Below are 17,699 nucleotides of genomic sequence, written 5' to 3' on the forward strand. Positions count from 1 at the left end.
TTGAAGGGGAAAAAAAAAAAGAAAGAAAACGTCCTTGTATAAACGAATTCAATGAATTACAAAGGGGGGGCGTGTGGAACAATGATGTTTGATATCTTGAGAAGTATATGTTTGAACGGACGTTAACGGTTACGATTCACTGACAATCCTATTGTGTACACTCAATTTTTCAAAACTTTCAGGCACGAACACTCTAGCAGTGCTGCCAGAGTTACGTGGCCATTATTGCACTAGAAACTTGCTAGTGCTTCATCTGTAAATGGAAAAGGATAAGGCAAGCACACCAGCAAGCCTAAGAGCAAAACTGTTATTCCAAACGCAACATACTTCTGATCAGGATCACTTATTTCTTCAGAGAGAGGAGAAATTGGACCTCGTTGCAAGAAAAATATGAGAACTACCCAGTAGAATGCTACATCATCAATCAGAGATGAGAGTCCAAGCAGCACAATCGAAAATCCTGTCAAGCGAACTGACGCCTGCCAAATACACTTACATTAGCAACATTGAAGAGCAATTATATCTAATTGATCGTATAACTCTTTATGATACTTGCAAACCAAGTTTCGCTCAAATATTTTCTAGTTCAAAGGAAATTACTAAAAGTGATTTGATACCTTTCTTCCCCATATGGCAAAAGATATTCTCCCTCCATCAAGCTCTCCGGCAGGAATGCTATTGATGGCATTAATAAGAAGCCCTGCCCATGCCCAAATCACAAGAGGATTGACAGAGATTGGCGTGCCGTCCTTGAGCACGTCACCAAGAAGCAGCTTTGCTAAAGGGGGAAAAAATTGTCAGTATTGTCAATGATATATTATTTAGTTATGGGACTAATAACTTTAATTTGTTGACATGGCTAGGGAGAAAAAGAAAGGCTCATCTGATTATTGCTACAACCTACAAATGAATGCACGCACAATTCATCAAATCTTTTTCTGCTTGCCTATCTAAAGTTCATGGTCTTACCAATGCCGCCAGCAAGAAATGACTCATGAAATACAGAGGCATCAACAACAACGCCAAGACCATCACTTGGAGGTAAGACAAAACCTAAAAGCAGAAGCAGAAAACCCAAGGAAAAGCCAGCTATTGGTCCAGCAGCAGCAAGCTTTAGCAGATCTTCACGATTGGATACGATGTTTCTTATCCTTGTAATAGCACCAAAAGAGCCTATCTGCCACCAAATTACTCATAAGAATTTTTGTACAATACTATAGAAGAGCATAGAAAGTGTACGTATAAACAGTACATTTACTTAACATTTGCCAAGATAAACACAGATAAATTGTTTCAAGTTGAGATGCATGATCAAATGGATACTTAATTAACAATACGTAAATCAATTCTCTACACAAGTATGCATACTCTGAATGATTTAAGGAATACATATTACAGGGAGTAGGCAGAGAATATGGTGGACTAAATCAATGTCAGCTAAATAAAGAAACTAAGGAGAAACGTATTTAAAAGAAGATTTAACAGATACAGATTTGTATCATACAACCTGCCAGCTAGGAACAAAGAATGGAACCCCAAGCTTAACACCAATGTTCTGGGCAACTAAAAAGTGACCAAGTTCATGTATACCCAGAATGAGAGCAGTAACAGCGGCCCCAGGCAAGCCATCCTTTAACAAGTTCAGATTGTCAAAAGTTGATCTGGAATATTAATAACATCATTTGGGTGAAAAATCGCAATGCAAAACTAGCTAATTAACAAAAACCTTTATGCAGCAATTGGAGGCTATGAACCAATCCAGATTTATGCAGCAATTGGCAGTTTTAATACCTCAAAAATATGCATAAAACAAAATTTACACTATAGGATTAAAAGTGCAAGAAAAACTGAAGCATCTATGTGATAAACTGATGTCAGTCAACTAGAGAATTTCTGAAAAAAGTTTATGAAATATTACATCAGAAATGAATAAGAATTCGTCAAAAGCTAAGGTATTTATTAAGAACAACCTATTAAGAAAATAACAACTAACAAAAAAGATAAATAATTTTGTACCCAACATTTTTACTAGTAAAATCTGTTCTGAGGATGGAGTAAAGTATGCTAGGTCAGTAAAGGAAACAAAGAGAACAGTTTTCGTATACTAAATTTAAACTTAAAGAGTTTAAAGAATATAATGTGGCAAATTTAGGCGAAAGAAAATTGCTCACAATAAATTAGATTGCAAAGCAGGAACATTGCGAAGCAATAACGTAAACACAGTAACAAGTCCAAAAGCTCCAGCAGCAAACCATTCAGGTACCGCTGCAAAGACAGTTAACATCAGAAGTTCAAATAATTATCTCTAACTTCATTTTCTCCAAAAAAAAAAATCCACTTTTTCTGCAGCCACAAGATAAGTGTACCAGTTGTCTCAGGTTGTAAGGTTGTTCTTGGAACCACTACAGCAACTGGCTTATCATCCTCAGGATTGACCAGCAGGAAAAGTTTGTATTCATCTCCGAATTTTTCCTAAAACAAAAAATATGCAGAATTGTAGTTATGGAACTGGTACTTAACCAAATTACAGAAAACAATATATATATATATATATATATATATATATATAGAAGTAACATACTTGCATCCTTTTTGATATCTTATCATAACTTTTAGAAGCTTGCCCTCGTAGATTTCCTTTAAACAACACCCCACCCTAGCAGACAAACAAAAGATCGTAAAACAACAAGAACATTTTCGTGCGCAAACAGTAAAGGAGGAAAGATCGATGCACACCTCATAAGGATCTTGGCTTGTCACAAAAAAGGTATCAAATCCAAATACTTGGTTCTTAAGAATTTCAATAGTTTCCTTGGGAATTTTTATTGCATCATCCAGTTGCTGAGGCTGTTTAGAACAAAGAACGGAAATGCAGAAAATGGGTTGAAAAAACAAGTATGCCTCTTTTAATGCAGGAAGTATTAAACATATTATGTAATCACCTTCACACCTGGCAGTGGTGATCCACTGGCAACTTCAATGGTATCCACACTCTGTTACATCACAAATCCAAAGTATAAGAGATAAGCAAAAGCAGGGCTGGAGGATACAATGCCTGTCACTCCAAATGAAAATGATAGAGTTTTCCTCTTTCTATTTCTTTCTTTACATCTAACACCAAATCTGATGATGGAAGTTCAAATTTTTGGGGAATGGGAGACTGTTATATTCCTGAACTATTATTAGACTGTCAGCCAGATGCTTAAAATGCTAAACGGCAAGCAACTAGTCGTATAATGAGACTAACAAAAGTAAGTACCTCCATAAATGCTTTGGTTTCCACAAATTATACCAGATAACATAGACAATAGCTATACACATTTTCTACATTCAGGTGGCGACCAGAATCCTTCATGATCAATTAATTTTCCTGCTCCTTCAACAGTTACTGTTGGAGAAACAGAGAGGGAACAGAATTATATTTAATAGTGCCTAAAACAAAATTAGCCAGTTGCATACATCATGAGTGGACTAGATAATAAACTCAATTTTTCAAATGGATTATTGAGTACACTATATACATGACTAACAGTCCTTTGAGCAGTTTTTAAAAAGACAGAAAATAATGACTAAAGAAAATAGAATATACACAAACTATGGAAATGTAACCATTTAGGACCAAATTGCCAAATTTAAAGCAACAAAAAATAAATAAGTCAAAAATTACCTGCACATCACTTTGATCCTTATTTTCACTAAAACTATTTAGCTGTTCTACATCTTCAGACTGAGGACTACTTTGCTCAAAGGAATCTTGCAAAGGTTGTGTTTCTCCAGTTTTATGTGTTTTTTTCTCCTAAGAAAAATTGAAAAAAATGAAATGTTATTAAGGAAAAAGTAAATGGCAGCACGCAAAGCTAAGAAGCGACGACCATTCTTCCTACAATGTTTTTGTGTGAATGGTCAACTAAAAAAACAATAAAAAATAAAAAACATAAACGACCCAATAAGATTGACATCTAATTTGTTGAAATATTCACATTCCAAATGAAATGTTTTGCATGTTTGGCCGCTGCTATGATAAGCATAAAATTTAATTTATAGTTTTATATCATTCAGAAAATCATTTGAGAATTCAGACCTTAGATAGCACAGAAAATTACTATTATCATATCGTACTAAAGTGAAAACCTATATTTCATTATCAAAATTTCAACTTTATCCAAATTCAATTGGCTTGGTTCATAAAGGCATCCATGCAATTTTGCGAAATTCCAAATAAGCCAAGTCCTAACATAACTAGAAAGAATCCATAGCAAGACAAACTTCATTTTGAAGAGCCTAAAGAGAACCAACCTGATTCCTGAAGATAAAGTCAACCGTGAAGTAGAGGAAGTTGAAAAGAATATTACTAAGAATCTTTAAACTAAAAAAAAGCAGATACCAATGATCAGAACTTGAAACTAATTGACACTAACTTCTGAAACTAAAATAACTGTTATAACAGATGCTAGTCTAATAGATATAGTGCAGCAAATTGTCAAAATTTGAAACAAACTAACTAACTATAACTAACTTCTGATTTCTAACTAACCTGACAGTTACAACAAATTAACCAACTCACAAATTCTCCAACAGATATAGTACCAAAGCAAACTGGAAGTACCTCCTCATTGTCACCCTCAGGATCTGAATGTGGCTCAGTAACACTACAAGCAATTCCTCTCTTCCCTCTTTATTCCAAAATAACATCGCCACGCAAAGCAGAATCAGTAACAATTCGGAAAAAATAAACAAATAAACAAATAAAACGCAAATTCCACTGAGAATGGAAAGCAAAGCCGCTACCTGAAGCTCGAGCTCAGCTTGAAGGAACTCCAACGCCGTAGAGAGCGGCGAAAACCAATGGAGGAAGGAAGTTGACAACGAAGATTGAATTCAAAGCAAGTGGCGCAGCGCGAGGAGGGAACGAGATTCCCGCGAAAAGTGGCTGAAGGTGCCGCCGAGAAGTTCATGGTTTTTTCGTTCAGAGAGATAGGTGGAGTTACCTAATTAAGATGAAAACCTAGCTTCATTAGAATGAGAAATTGAAAAGAAAGATTGAATTTAAGTATTAGAATTAGATAGGTGAATTTAGTACTATGAATAGCAGAGAAGAGAAGAGAAGACAAGCTATCCCCCTTTTTTTGTAGTTACCGCGAAAAGATCTTTTTTTTCTCGTGCTTCGAGGACATAGGTAAGCGGGAGAAGTTTTGGGTAACCAATCAGGAGTTGACACGTAAGAAGATTATGGATTGAGATTTCATTTTTTTTTTCATATTTCTGTTTTAATTGTATTTATTTATTTATTGCGGCATGTAACTTGCAAGGTGTGCGAATATTTAACGCTGCTTGCTTTTAGCTTGTGTTATTGTCTGCACTTTCATGGTTCCCTCAATTTTTTTAACAATTAAAAAAGTAAAATATGATCTCTAATTACATCAGTATCTTGTATTTTAATTTCACCAAGTTCGATACAATATTATAGTTTTCCACTTATTAAACGTTGAATACTTTGAAGTTTAAACACCATTGCTTGTAAGTAAGAAAGAAGTGTTTTGTAATAAAATTGAGACCGAATGCGTCATTCCAATAGAAAACCAAAGAAGAAAGTCGTATCACCCATTTTAAATATATAATTGTTGTGTATTCAAAAAATTAATTATTATATATTTGTATATAAATATATATTATTTTATATTTATACGCTTTTTACATATATTTATATTTTATATTTTAATATATATTTTATAAAAATAATTAATTTAATAGTCTTTTTGTATACACACATAATATATTTAATATTTTAATATGTATTTTATATGTCATATAGGTAACTAATTTAATAATTAATTTTCAATGTATATACAAAACAAAATTGTAAGATAAATAATCAATAAAAGGTTGTATGTGTATATAATATCAGTAAAAAAAAGTAAACAGAAAAATCATAAGTAAAAATCACAATTTAATCAACAACAGCAGAACCTCGTCCCACACCTTTTCTTTCTATATTAAATGGGATATAAACTAAATCAGTTACTCAAATTGGGTCAACATCATACTAAGGTAAAGACTAAAGAGTATTCATTTAATTCATAAGTGTGTTAGTCCCTATCATCACTATCACCATTTGGCTTGTACAATTGTTCACACATCTGGCTTTTCATCCCATCTACTCTTGCGCATTCCTCTTCTGATTCTACTTTTCGTTTGGGATGCTACACTAACACTACTACTCTGCCCAAGTAACTTCTCTATGTGTTCAGGTAATGGAGGAAGAGGCAAGTGAATGAGTTCCACTTTGCCATCATCACTATCATCATCACTAATCCAACCATAGCAAGGCTTACGCCTGCGTTGCTGAACCTTCTCAGGTGCTTCCAAGGATGTAGTCATGTTAGTCTTCACAAAACTGGTCCCAACATTGTTCATATGTGTTTGTGTAGTGGTATTTACATTGTCTGAAGGGTTTGGCTCATTTTGTTCTTTTCTTTCAGCTGGAACAGTTGAATCCTTAACATCTGCAAACAACACAATGTTTGGTATTAGCAAAAGCTTTATACACAAATACGTGGTGTCTGACTTTTTGTGTACACCGTAACATTTTTAAGCAACTGAATATCAATTTGAGTTTAATTTACTCTATTGGAAGCTTACATTATTCATCATTTCTTTGCAGCTTAGTATACTACTTAGGATGAGAAGGAGTAAATGCTAATCATAAATCATTATTCATTCAGTATTTATGTTTAATTAAGATAGATCTAAGATTTTTCAACTGTCAAAGAACAAAGATATAGATTTAACCATTTAGGGATCAGGGATGATGTCTAAGTTGCAAAGAATGAATAATAACCTTGTTTCAGGGAATGCAAATATCGAATACCAATGCAAATATATACTTCAATGAGAGGGAAGTGATGAAGAATGGGATTCAATTACCTGTTGATTGATTAGAAGGTGGAATTGTATCTTGATCATGATCATTGGTTCGAGATGCAGAGTCCAAACCATCAGCACTAGCATGCAATAATGAAGGGTCATGATTCACCACCAGGCTAGAGGATCCAACTTCAGTGATCCCAGTTGCAAAAGTAGCATCAGCTGAAGATGTCAGAGCAACTCCATCCCTTCTTGTATTCTCCTGCAAATTTTCCTCCTTGTTCTTGTTTGGAGGAGGATTCATGTGAAGTTTAATTGTTGTATCCACAAAAAAAAAGTGGTGTGTATAGTAATCTAGGCTTAATTCATGTCTAGCATAGTTATTCATGTTATTCATTCAATTTACTTAATTAGTAAAAGAGATTAGTATAATGTTGGTGTTCAAATACTATAGAAAGCAGAATTTTCCAGAGAAGACATGGAATGCATTTAGCAAGCAAATAAAATGAAAATATGTAACTTCATTGACATAATTCATTGGTAAAGACTTGATCATATCTAAACCTTAACAATTTCCACTTCATAACATATAATGAAGCAGCAAATGGAAACAAAATAAGAATTAAAAACCAAATAACCTTGTCTTCTTGTTTGGCAAGTATGGTTTCTATTAGGAGATTGTAAGAGCCATCCTCAATAAAAGGCCATGCTCCTTGATAAACCTGTAGATTATGAGTAAAACAAGAAGATTAAGACTGACTACAAAAATGTTACTCGTAAACCAAAATCAGCACATTCTTACATCGATATCTTTTATTTAACAAATAATAATAATATTGGACTAACATCAAGAAGCTCGTTAACAGTTTCTTGAACAAGTTTTTCCTCGAATCCAAACTGCTTCATTGCATCAAGGGCAGCATCCATTCTTGAGCTTCCAACCATCTGCAAACAGAAAAAAAATGCCATCAAGAGAAGAGGGAAATGCGAAATGATCAAAAACGCATTAAAAATCGAAACTTTATAGATATCCCAAGAAATAGCGATCAAGAGTGTGTGAAATGAAGGACCTTTTTGCGTGGTCTACCTCTTGGCGCCATGCCCTAGCTAGCTTTCTTTCTTGTTTCAACTGAACCTGGTTTTCTTGGTATGATTGAGTTGGTGGTGTTGGAAAAATAATGAAAGAGAGAAAGAGAGAAATAGAAAAGAAGTGAGTGAGTAATGAATATTTGGAGGTGGTGGATTATTCAAAGCGACACAAATAAGTTTTCCATTTGTGTGATGCAATGATGCTGTGCATTTGATCCGTGTGACAGTGACAGTACTGTGATTAAGGAATGAGTAAGACAGCAATGCATAAATATGATGGTCTTGAAATGGAAATGAGAAAACTCGGTGGAAGTTATACGTTCTGCGCTCATACTATGAACATGAAAGGACGAAATAAAAATAAGGAATTTAGATTCTTTAAATTAAAAAAATTAACTACCGTTAATTTTATAATTTTTATTAAATATAAGTTTTATTATTTTTATTTAAAAGTAATTAATTTTTTATTTTATTATTTTATTATTTTTTTATTTTAGAAAATTTTGATCCAAAAATAAATGATATATGACTAAATTTAATAAAATAAAATAAATTTTTTAACCATCTTCAATTTTTTTATATAAACATGTGCTTTATGTGATTAATTACTAACAAATAAATAAATATATAATTCATATTTTATTAAATAAGTAGCTAAATTGATGCAAAAATAATTCAAATAATTTATTTTTCAATAAAATTTTATTAATTTAGAAGTTCTATAACTTTTCTGTCAAATAGATTAACTCTTTCAGTGCTTTTAAGTGAAATTTTTAATATATATGTTGGATAAATAAATTTTAATGAATTTTATTATAAAATAATTAAATCATTAAAAAATATTATTAGATCACAACTTATTTTTTCTTAAAACAAAATTTCATTTCAAACACTAAATAAACTTTATTGAAAATCAAAATACCTTATCTAAAATTCTTTAAAATCAATCCGAGTGTTTAGTCCACTTCATTTTATTAAGCAGCTCAAAAGCATAAAATAAAGATGAAGATGAATATATTTTTTTTATCTCTGCATGTAATAAAATAAGTTTATTGTGGTAAATAAGAGAATGAAAAAAAAAAGTGAAAAGTTCTTGAGAAGAAATTATTTTTTTATATTGGCTTGATTTTGGTGACGGCCTAAGTTGATAATGAACGTGTGGGTGGTAAGTCAAAATTTTTCTCATAAAATAAGGATTGTTTGTAAAGTTTTAAAAGTAATTTTTTTTATTTTTTGACTTATGAAAAGTAATAGTATTAATGTTTGATGTAATTTTTAAAATCAAATTGTAATTTTTTAAAAAGTTATTTAGAAATTTATAGAGAAGTTAAAAAAAATGACTTCTCTCATAATACTACTATTTTTTATTATATTTCTATAAAATAAGCACTTTTAGAACTAAAAGTCCAAATATAAAATAACTTATTTATAAGTTACTTTTAATATAATTATTTATTATTTAAACTATTTTTTTAAAATGAGCTTAATTAAACTGTTTATCCAAACTGTTTAAGTAATGACGCTAACACCATGCAAACCGCAAAAAACTGCAGATGCAACATGTGTTATTGAAAATAAGAATGAAAAATGAATTGAATCACATCACACCTTCGAGTCTTTTTTTAAATTTTGAAGAGGCAAATTTTTTTCACTAAATTTATAAAGAGTTTTCAATTTTTTCAATGTGTTTGTTTTTCAATGTCAAAAGATCCTTTTGGATATATAGACGAAGATTGCCTATTGTATTAATATGTAGACAATACAGCAAGGAATTTACATAAAAAAACTTAAAAAACTACAAACATACACTGATGTCAAAGACAAAAAATCAACATTTTAACAATGAATTGGACATTGGGCAAGATATAGTTCTAACTATTGAATTTAAATATTTGATGAGATATTAAAAACAACTTCCATAAAATTAAAATTATAAAATAAAAACATGATTGTATTGTCATGAATATTTAAAAGTTAGTCATATTTTATTATCCATTTGAATTACTTAGAAAAAGGACATATTAGATATTTTCTAAATTTTTAATATATTAAATACTTACAATTTTGTGGATGTTTTTTTTTTTTGGTGTATTAACATGTAAAAATAATCCCTGAAAATTAAGAGATTTTGAATCTTGCATAGAAGCAAAAATCACATGACAATCTTCATTTTTTATGTTTTTAGTATTTTTTTGTCTTCTATTCATTGTTTGTTCAATGACAGAGATTTAGATGATAAAATAATCAGACAAATCACAAATTATACCTATCATGCAAATAGATTACATGATTTGAAGGTTTTACATGCATAGTTGTAAGAATCGGATTGGACCGGTCAATTCGACCGAAAAACCGGTGAACCGGACTCATAACCGGTCCGGTTGAGTGCTATAACCGGATAAGGAAGAGAATCGTTGAGAACTGGGTTGAACTGGCCGGTTTTAATAAAAACTGGAAAATCGACGGTTTCTGGTTAACCGACTGGTTCGAAAATGTTTTTTTATTCCTTTTACAAAACGACATCGTTTTGGTTTATTTAAAAAAAAAAAAAGAAAAGCCCTACGATACTACCCCCAGTTTCCACTTTCCACTTTTCCCCCCAACCTTAATGGGCCAATCCCCTAATGGCTAACCCTCTCCGCCTCACCTCACTCTGTCACAGTGTCACTCACCCAGCCGCCAGCCATCCGCCGTCATCCTCTTCGTCTCACTGCTGGTCTGAACTCTGAAGTCTGAAGGAACTAAGGAGGTAGGAACAGGAAAGACCCGCGGCTGTCTCTCATTGCCGTCGCCCTCGCCCTTGCTGCACCATCGAACTCGCCCTTGCTGCACCATCGAATTCGCCGTTGCCGCGCCGTCGCCCTCGCCCTTGCTGCACCGTCGAACTTGCCGTTGCCTCGGTCTTCTGCTCTGTCAAACAGGTTAGCTCCAGTTCTCCTCTGTAGTCTGCTATGTTCTGCACTTCTTGCTGTTATAGTGTTATGAATATGCTTGTTGAATATGCTTGTTGAAAGCTTGAATCTATGAAATATAAATTATGTTGTTTTGTTAATTTATTCTGTGTTTTATATGCTTGTTGAAAACTTGAATATTTGTTGATTTGTTGATTTGTTCTAGAAATATGAAATATGAATTATATGCTTGAATCTATGAAATATGAATTATATGCTTGAATCTATGAAATATGAATTATATGCTTGAATCTATGAAATATGAATATGCTTGTCTTGCTGAATAGGGAATTTAACTATTTAAGATTGCTTGTTGACTAATGCTTGTCTAGGATGAATATGCTTGTGCTGTGAATTTAACTATTTAAGCCTTTAAGGTTGTTGTCTTGCTGAATAGGGAATATGAATTAGGGAATTTAGGATTGCTATTGTTTTATACTTTTACAGTTTTGCTACTCTATATTCTTTTAGAATGGCTTCTACGAATACACCATCAGAAACACCATCTTCGCAAGAACAAAGATCAACTCCTGATGCATCAATTGGAACCCAAAAAAACAATAATAAAGCAAAAACCGATCCTGCATGGGGTCATTGTAAACAAGTTGTGGAGTCTGGAAAAATAATTCTGCTATGCATATATTGTGAGAAGCTTATTAGGAGTGGAGGAATTCATCGGTTTAAGCTTCATTTGGCTGGAAAAGGAGGAGATGTTGAGTCTTGTCGAAAGGTGCCAGCTGCAGTGAGACACCAATTCCATGAAAGCATTGAAGAGCTTCGAAGCAAGAAAAGAAAAACTCAAGAACAATATGCCGAAAGTTATAATGCTTGTGATGATGTTGAAAGAGAATTTGACGAGATCGAACGTAATGAGATGCAACAACAACAAAAATCCAGGGTTCCAACACCTATCTCTAGAAAAGGAAAACAAGTCAAAGGTTTACAATCTTATTTTCCATCGGCAACAACACCCGGAGCTCAACCAACTATCAAAAGCGTTCTTCAAAGCAAAGAAATTGTAGAGAAGTGTGATATTGCTATTGCAAAATGGATGATGGATGCCTCTGTTCCATTTAATGCGATTAATTCAGCTTACTATCAGCCAATGATTGATGCTATTGCAAGCATGGGTGCAGGGTATAAAGGGCCAAGTTATCCAAGAGTCTGTGGGTATTTGTTGAGTAAATTAGTTGAGGATGTGAGGAAAATGATTGATGGTTATCGTGAGATTTGGAAGCAAATTGGATGCACTATTAAGGCCGATGGATGGACTGATCGTTGTAGGCGTACTTTGATTAATTTTTTAGTTTATTGTCCTAAAGGAACTATTTTTCTAAAGTCAGTTGATGCTTCTAATGTCTCAAAAACTGCTGAAAATTTGTTTAAGTTGTTTAGGGATGTTTTATTGTTTGTTGGTCCTGAGAATGTTGTGCATATTGTAACGGACAATGCTACAAACTATGTTGCTGCGGGAAGGTTGTTCGAGGATGAGTTTCCTAAATTGTATTGGTCCCCTTGTGCAGCTCATTGTGTTAATATGATGTTTCAAGATATTGGAAAGTTGCAAGAAGTGAGTCAAACTGTGTCACAAGCTTCAATGATCACTAAGCATATCTATAATCATTGCTATCCACTGTTCTTGATGAGAAAGTTTACAGGTGGGCGAAAAATATTTCGTCCAACTCCAACTCGATTTGCTACTAATTTCATTTCTTTGCAAAGTATTTTAGCTCAAAAGGATCCTTTGAGAGCTATGGTGACTTCTAAAGAATGGACAAGCTCATCTTACTCCAAAGAATCCAAAGCTAAGAAATTTGTGGACCAAGTCTTGGATTCTAAATTTTGGAGTCAATGCACTGATATTGTTAAGCTTACTGAGCCACTTGTTCGTGTTTTACGTGTTGTGTATAATGAAGACAGAGCTGCCATGGATTTTCTTTGTCAAGCTATTTATAAGGCTAGAGAAGAAATGGTGAAGAGGTTTCAGAAAAGAAAGAAGGTTGTTGATCCTTATTTGAAGATTTTAGATACCCGTTGGGATGCACAACTTAAGAAAAATCTTCATGCTGCTAGTTATTGGTTAAATCCAGCTTTTCGATTTAATGCTGGAGAATTTGAAAAGCACAAAGAAATGATTTCTGGCTTGTTGGATGTCATTGAGAAATATGCTTATGATGATCCTGTATTGAATTCTAAGCTAACAAGTGAGAAGAGGATCTTTAAGAATGCTGAGCAAGATTTTAGAAGACCTTCTGCAATACGTGAACGAACCACTGTTATGCCAGGTGAATTTCTTCATAAATTTGGTCTTTTACGATTGTGATGTATTTATTATGTGATATTTATGATTGTGATAAATTATTTATCTGTTTTTTATGTTAAGATCAATGGTGGGAATCTTATGGTTGTGGAGCACCGAATTTGCAAAAGTTGACTATTCGTGTTTTAAGCCAGACTTGTAGCTCTTCAGGTTGTGAGCGTAACTGGAGTATTTTTGAACACATTCACTCAAAGAAGAGGAATCGGTTAGAGCATCAAAAACTTAATGATCTTGTTTATGTTCATTACAACTTAAGGTTACAACAAAGGTACTTTCTTGATTGTTTTAAGTTGAAAGCATTATTTTAAAATCTTAATCATCACATGAGTAACGAAATATATTGATAACATAGGAGCCAAATGAGAAACCAAGTTTATGATCCAATTTGTCTTGATGCATTTGAGGATCATTCAAAATGGATACTGGAAGATTCACCAATATTTTTAACTCCTGAAGAAGTTGATGCTTTACAAAATGATCTTGCAAATATGTCTCTTCAATAACCTTTAGATGATTTAGGTATGCTTTTATTTATTTATGAATTTTGATCAACTATGATTTTCGTATGCCTCATAACATGTTTTATATTATTTTTTATCTTGATTTGTGAAACATTATCTATAATGCTAGATCAATTGGATTTGGAAGATGATCGGGATGATGATGGAGCTAATAATTCTGTGGAAAATACAAATCAAAATAAAACCAATTAGGTTGTAGCTTCACATTTGTCAGATGAAGAGCAACTTGCCGACTTCGAAATTACTCCTTGGATTTAGTTTATGAATTGTTATCCTTATTGTGTTTAATTAAGATATTAATGTACTAGTAGTCTAGTACTAACTACCTTCATGTTTATCTTTGTATTAGTTATATTTAGACTTTGAAACTTGGTTGTTTTTAAAATGTTGGTGAAGAACTAACGATATGTATTTTGAATTTATTAAGTTTATGACTATTTTTAGTATTTTATATTTTTTATTTATGTGAAACCGGTTTTACCGATTCAACCAGCGATTTATCAGTTGAACCAATAAATTAAACCAGTGAACCAGTAACCTGACCGGTTCGATCATCGGTTCGGTTTTTATAACTATGCTTACATGAGGATATATTCTAATGCTAGTGAAAAAGATAAAGAAGTGACAAAGGAGTACGTGCACTCAATAGTGGATTTGATGATGTTGAAGGAGAGGCCACATTTCACTATGGTGAGGTCGTATTTGATGTCGTTGATGCTTTTTGCAGCGGTTTGATTTTTTATTTAAAAAAAGGGAAAGCTTTCTTGCACTAAGCGAGATGCATTTTTTCAAAAATTTTTAGGAAAAGTATAGGGATCCAATGGTTTAAACGTACAATGTGTACAATGGAGGTTTAGGAAGTATTAGAGATATGATCATTAGTGTTACATTGTCCTGTCAGGTTACGCTTTTGGAATGAGTGGGTTCATGATATGGTATTAGAGTTCTAGATCCGAAAGGTCAAGAGTTCGATCCTTGGTGAACTCTAAAATCAGCTTAAGTTTTTAGGATGAGTGGTTTTATGACATGAGATGTTTATTATCCCTGGTATCCGGATGGTTATTCTGGATAGTATATATGATGTTCATTTTAATCATAGACCAAAGATTTAACCCATTGTACACATTGTACGCTTAGGTCATTGGCTCCCTAGCACTACTCAATTTTTTAAGATGCTTTTTTGCATTGTGCGAGATGCACAGGAAAATTTTTTCAACTCCGTTAGGGAGACAATGAGAAATTTTGACAATGTGTACAATGGTTTTGAATTTGACCCAATATAAAGAAAAAAAAATACAAACAGTTATTTCAAAAAATTAACTATCCCAATCCTAATTTACCAAAAGAATTCACCCAAACACCCTCTTTTCCCCAAATTGTATGCCACCCCCACCCTCATCAATCATCCCACCTCTCCGGTGTTAGAAGCTTCTTCATCGGCCATCAGTGTCTACCCCTGTAGCCCTCTCTTCCATCACCGTTGCGGAATCGTCATCAAACAACCATTCACGTAGTTTTTAAAATAATCATCCAGAAATGACCATCTAACATTTGCTAATTGTATATACTTAAACTGAATCGAACAAAATAACTATTCAATTAAGAATTAAAATAACAATCTACATACCTAGTGAATTGAACATCTAGCACATTTGTAGGGTGGAAGAGTCAACGGCGACACATGGAGATAGGAGAGGATATCCGGCGACGGAGAAGTCACGCAACGACAACTTTGACTAGACGAGGTTGTAAATCTGCTCCGTAGTATTAATCAAAATTAAAAACTAAAATACCTTGGAAATGTAACGTGACAATGGCGGTTCTGTTGTCAACCGGGGTTGGGGGCATCCATAGAAGGAGAGGCTGCAAGTTAGAATTTGCCGATCTTGAAGTTGGCTTTTAGATGAACATTTGTGGTCTGATCAGGTGCTATGACAATCATGTTTGTATTGAATGGTTTTATGTATGTGGCATCATCCTCAACCATCATGAGTTTGTGTGTTGCTACTTTGAAGAAAAGCTCTTCATTCTCCGCACCATTTATTAGCGGCGTCGGCTGGGCGGTGTCGGATCGGCTGCGGGGAAGGGCTGCACGACTGGCGTGTTGCAGAGCTGCGCAAATGCAAACTACGCAACGGTGCTGCTCAGTGTTCGCGATGCGCACCGCAGCGTCAGCCGAAGCTATGGACAATGGCAGCTGCTGTCGGTGGTGGCACGGCACCGGTGAGACAAGAGGAGATTAGGCGAGAAGGAAGTCACATCACATGGGGGAGAGGGAGACCATTTTTGCGGTGTAAACTGTTACAAATCCTTATTTATTTTGAATTTCAAATTAAAAATTATTAAAAATTAATTAACTTAATTATCATTTGATGTTAATTTCAATTTTACATCCATTGTACACATTGTATACTAAATTCATTAGCTCTTTATATATATATTTTTTAAAATTATTAAATTTTCTCAGACTGTACGAAAAGCAAAGGATTTACCATTCCTGAGATTGAGAATAACACCACTCAATCTCATTTTAAAATACATCTCCAATAATATTTTCATATCAAAATTTTTATGCCAGATTTGAGATAGTGGGTGTAGAAATCAAAATCAAAGAGAAAATACACCATGTTGTACACTTGTACGTGACATTCAAAATTTTTACTATGTAATATTACTATCATCAACCAAGACAAAGACATTGTTTAATTGGTTGTATACTCTTTGATTCTCTCCTAATATTTTAAGGAAAACTATAACTCTATAATATAGTAACTCTTTACTTTTAAAGTAGTCACAAGGGTATAAATAAATGGTGAATGTTATGATGCTTAAAAGGTGGTATTTATTTATTAAAAATGGTTAAAAGTTAGACTAAACCACCAAAAGTTACCATGAAAGATTGATTCACTGACAAAAGTAACCATGGAAGATCAAAACTCCTCAAATACCCACAATTGATTTGTTCTGTTTGTCAAAAATGGCCAAGTCTGATGTAGCCTTAGCAGAGTGACGTACGTGGACTGTTTACGTTGACGATTACACGTGTTGGTAGGCATACGTGTACTCAGTACCATTTAGGGTCAATTTAAACCCTAATTCTTCGTTCTTCTCAGTTGAAACCCAATTTTCGCAGGGTAACCTGAGTACAGGCATCCAAGGTAACTACAAGCGAAGAACCCTAATTCCTAAATTAATTTATGCTCATAGAATTTGAGCAATGTCAAGGAGAGAGGTAACTACAAGCGAAGAAAGTAGATTTTCAGGAGCTTCACATTCGAAGATGAAGAAGAAGAAAATTATGGATGGAAGATCTTACTGTGGTGAGTATGTTGTCTTGTTGGAATCTTTGACGGTTACTAATTCTGGAAGATGGCTCATTCGCTGCCCCTTTTCGAAGGTATGAGACATTATTTATGATAATTAGATAAGTATAGGGTTCCTCTACATCTCTCATATTTTGATTTTTTTGGCTTCTGTAGAGTCGAGATTACCATTATTTTGTTTGGGTTGATGAAATTGATGGGGGATAGCAAAGTTTGGCATGGTGTTTGATTAGAAGACTCAATGAGCATGAATGTGGTGGTGTTGCTAATCAAGATGTGTCAATTGCTCCAACAGACCACATGGAGAGAAATGTTAACACGGCCACGAAGGTTGAGAAGAAGATTGAAGGTGAAATCAAAGCTATGAGAGTATAGCTTGTGTCCGTGTCTTTATGATTGTTTCTACACTTTACGCTTTTTTTGTTTGTAATAGTCCTGTACAAGTGATTGGTAAGCATTGAACCTCAAAGATATTTTCAGCATCATCCCCGTCTAGAATGGCCTCCAACTACTACACTGTTTCTTATTTTTCTCCAATCTACTCTGTTGTACTGGACAAAGCCGTCCAGTCCATTGTATCCCCTCAACTCCTTCTTATTTCTAGCCAAAATTCTCATAACATAACACCTTA

At 33.7% G+C, this 17,699-nt stretch overlaps 3 protein-coding genes across 7 annotated transcripts; 1 reads left to right on the forward strand and 2 right to left on the reverse strand.

Annotated features, from left to right (window-relative positions):
* LOC130941146 (probable zinc metalloprotease EGY2, chloroplastic) lies at positions 1-5,167 on the reverse strand. Of its 5 annotated transcripts, none has more exons than XM_057869547.1 (13): positions 5,081-5,167; positions 4,789-4,988; positions 4,607-4,673; positions 3,668-3,796; positions 2,943-2,993; positions 2,737-2,847; positions 2,582-2,656; positions 2,367-2,472; positions 2,172-2,265; positions 1,508-1,661; positions 970-1,177; positions 618-778; positions 1-479 (listed from the first exon to the last, which is right to left on the reverse strand). In XM_057869547.1, the coding sequence occupies exons 2-13, from the start codon at positions 4,953-4,955 to the stop codon at positions 231-233; spliced, it is 1,572 nt and encodes a 523-aa protein (XP_057725530.1). In that variant the 5' UTR covers positions 4,956-4,988; positions 5,081-5,167; the 3' UTR covers positions 1-230. The 5 variants fall into 5 exon arrangements, with proteins under 5 accessions (XP_057725530.1, XP_057725531.1, XP_057725529.1 ...); XM_057869548.1 differs by lacking the exon at positions 5,081-5,167 and adding an exon at positions 3,260-3,388 and having other exon boundaries at positions 2,951-2,993; positions 4,789-4,806; XM_057869546.1 differs by lacking the exon at positions 5,081-5,167 and having other exon boundaries at positions 4,789-5,074.
* A 728-nt stretch (positions 5,168-5,895) lies between these two features.
* Positions 5,896-8,100, reverse strand: LOC130939138 (uncharacterized). Its single transcript, XM_057867235.1, has 5 exons — positions 7,935-8,100; positions 7,711-7,809; positions 7,503-7,586; positions 6,925-7,147; positions 5,896-6,503 (listed from the first exon to the last, which is right to left on the reverse strand). The coding sequence occupies exons 1-5, from the start codon at positions 7,962-7,964 to the stop codon at positions 6,130-6,132; spliced, it is 810 nt and encodes a 269-aa protein (XP_057723218.1). The 5' UTR covers positions 7,965-8,100; the 3' UTR covers positions 5,896-6,129.
* Positions 8,101-10,577: 2,477 nt separating this feature from the next.
* On the forward strand, positions 10,578-13,727 carry LOC130939436 (uncharacterized). Its single transcript, XM_057867539.1, has 5 exons — positions 10,578-10,608; positions 10,703-10,874; positions 11,376-13,189; positions 13,288-13,492; positions 13,577-13,727. Exons 1-5 carry the CDS (start codon positions 10,578-10,580, stop codon positions 13,725-13,727), a joined length of 2,373 nt encoding a protein of 790 aa, XP_057723522.1.
* The last annotated feature ends 3,972 nt before the right edge of the window (positions 13,728-17,699 follow it).

The sequence above is a fragment of the Arachis stenosperma genome, chromosome 7 (assembly GCF_014773155.1).
Source record: "Arachis stenosperma cultivar V10309 chromosome 7, arast.V10309.gnm1.PFL2, whole genome shotgun sequence".
NCBI lineage: Eukaryota > Viridiplantae > Streptophyta > Magnoliopsida > Fabales > Fabaceae > Arachis > Arachis stenosperma.

Bases quoted from the DNA above. Each gene is read 5' to 3' on its own strand.
- LOC130941146 (XM_057869547.1), bottom strand. From the start codon at position 4,955: ATGAACTTCTCGGCGGCACCTTCAGCCACTTTTCGCGGGAATCTCGTT. The intron at 3,797-4,606 runs GTACTTCCAGTT...AATTTTTCTTAG, and splicing joins CTGAGGGTGACAATGAGGAG to GAGAAAAAAACACATAAAAC. The intron at 1,178-1,507 runs GTTGTATGATAC...ATTTGGTGGCAG, and splicing joins TCTTTGTTCCTAGCTGGCAG to ATAGGCTCTTTTGGTGCTAT.
- LOC130939138 (XM_057867235.1), bottom strand. From the start codon at position 7,964: ATGGCGCCAAGAGGTAGACCACGCAAAAAG. The intron at 7,810-7,934 runs GTCCTTCATTTC...TTCTGTTTGCAG, and splicing joins GAGGTAGACCACGCAAAAAG to ATGGTTGGAAGCTCAAGAAT. The intron at 7,587-7,710 runs GTTAGTCCAATA...CATAATCTACAG, and splicing joins CTGTTAACGAGCTTCTTGAT to GTTTATCAAGGAGCATGGCC.
- LOC130939436 (XM_057867539.1), top strand. From the start codon at position 10,578: ATGGCTAACCCTCTCCGCCTCACCTCACTCT. The intron at 13,190-13,287 runs GTGAATTTCTTC...TTTTATGTTAAG, and splicing joins ACGAACCACTGTTATGCCAG to ATCAATGGTGGGAATCTTAT. The intron at 13,493-13,576 runs GTACTTTCTTGA...TTGATAACATAG, and splicing joins AACTTAAGGTTACAACAAAG to GAGCCAAATGAGAAACCAAG.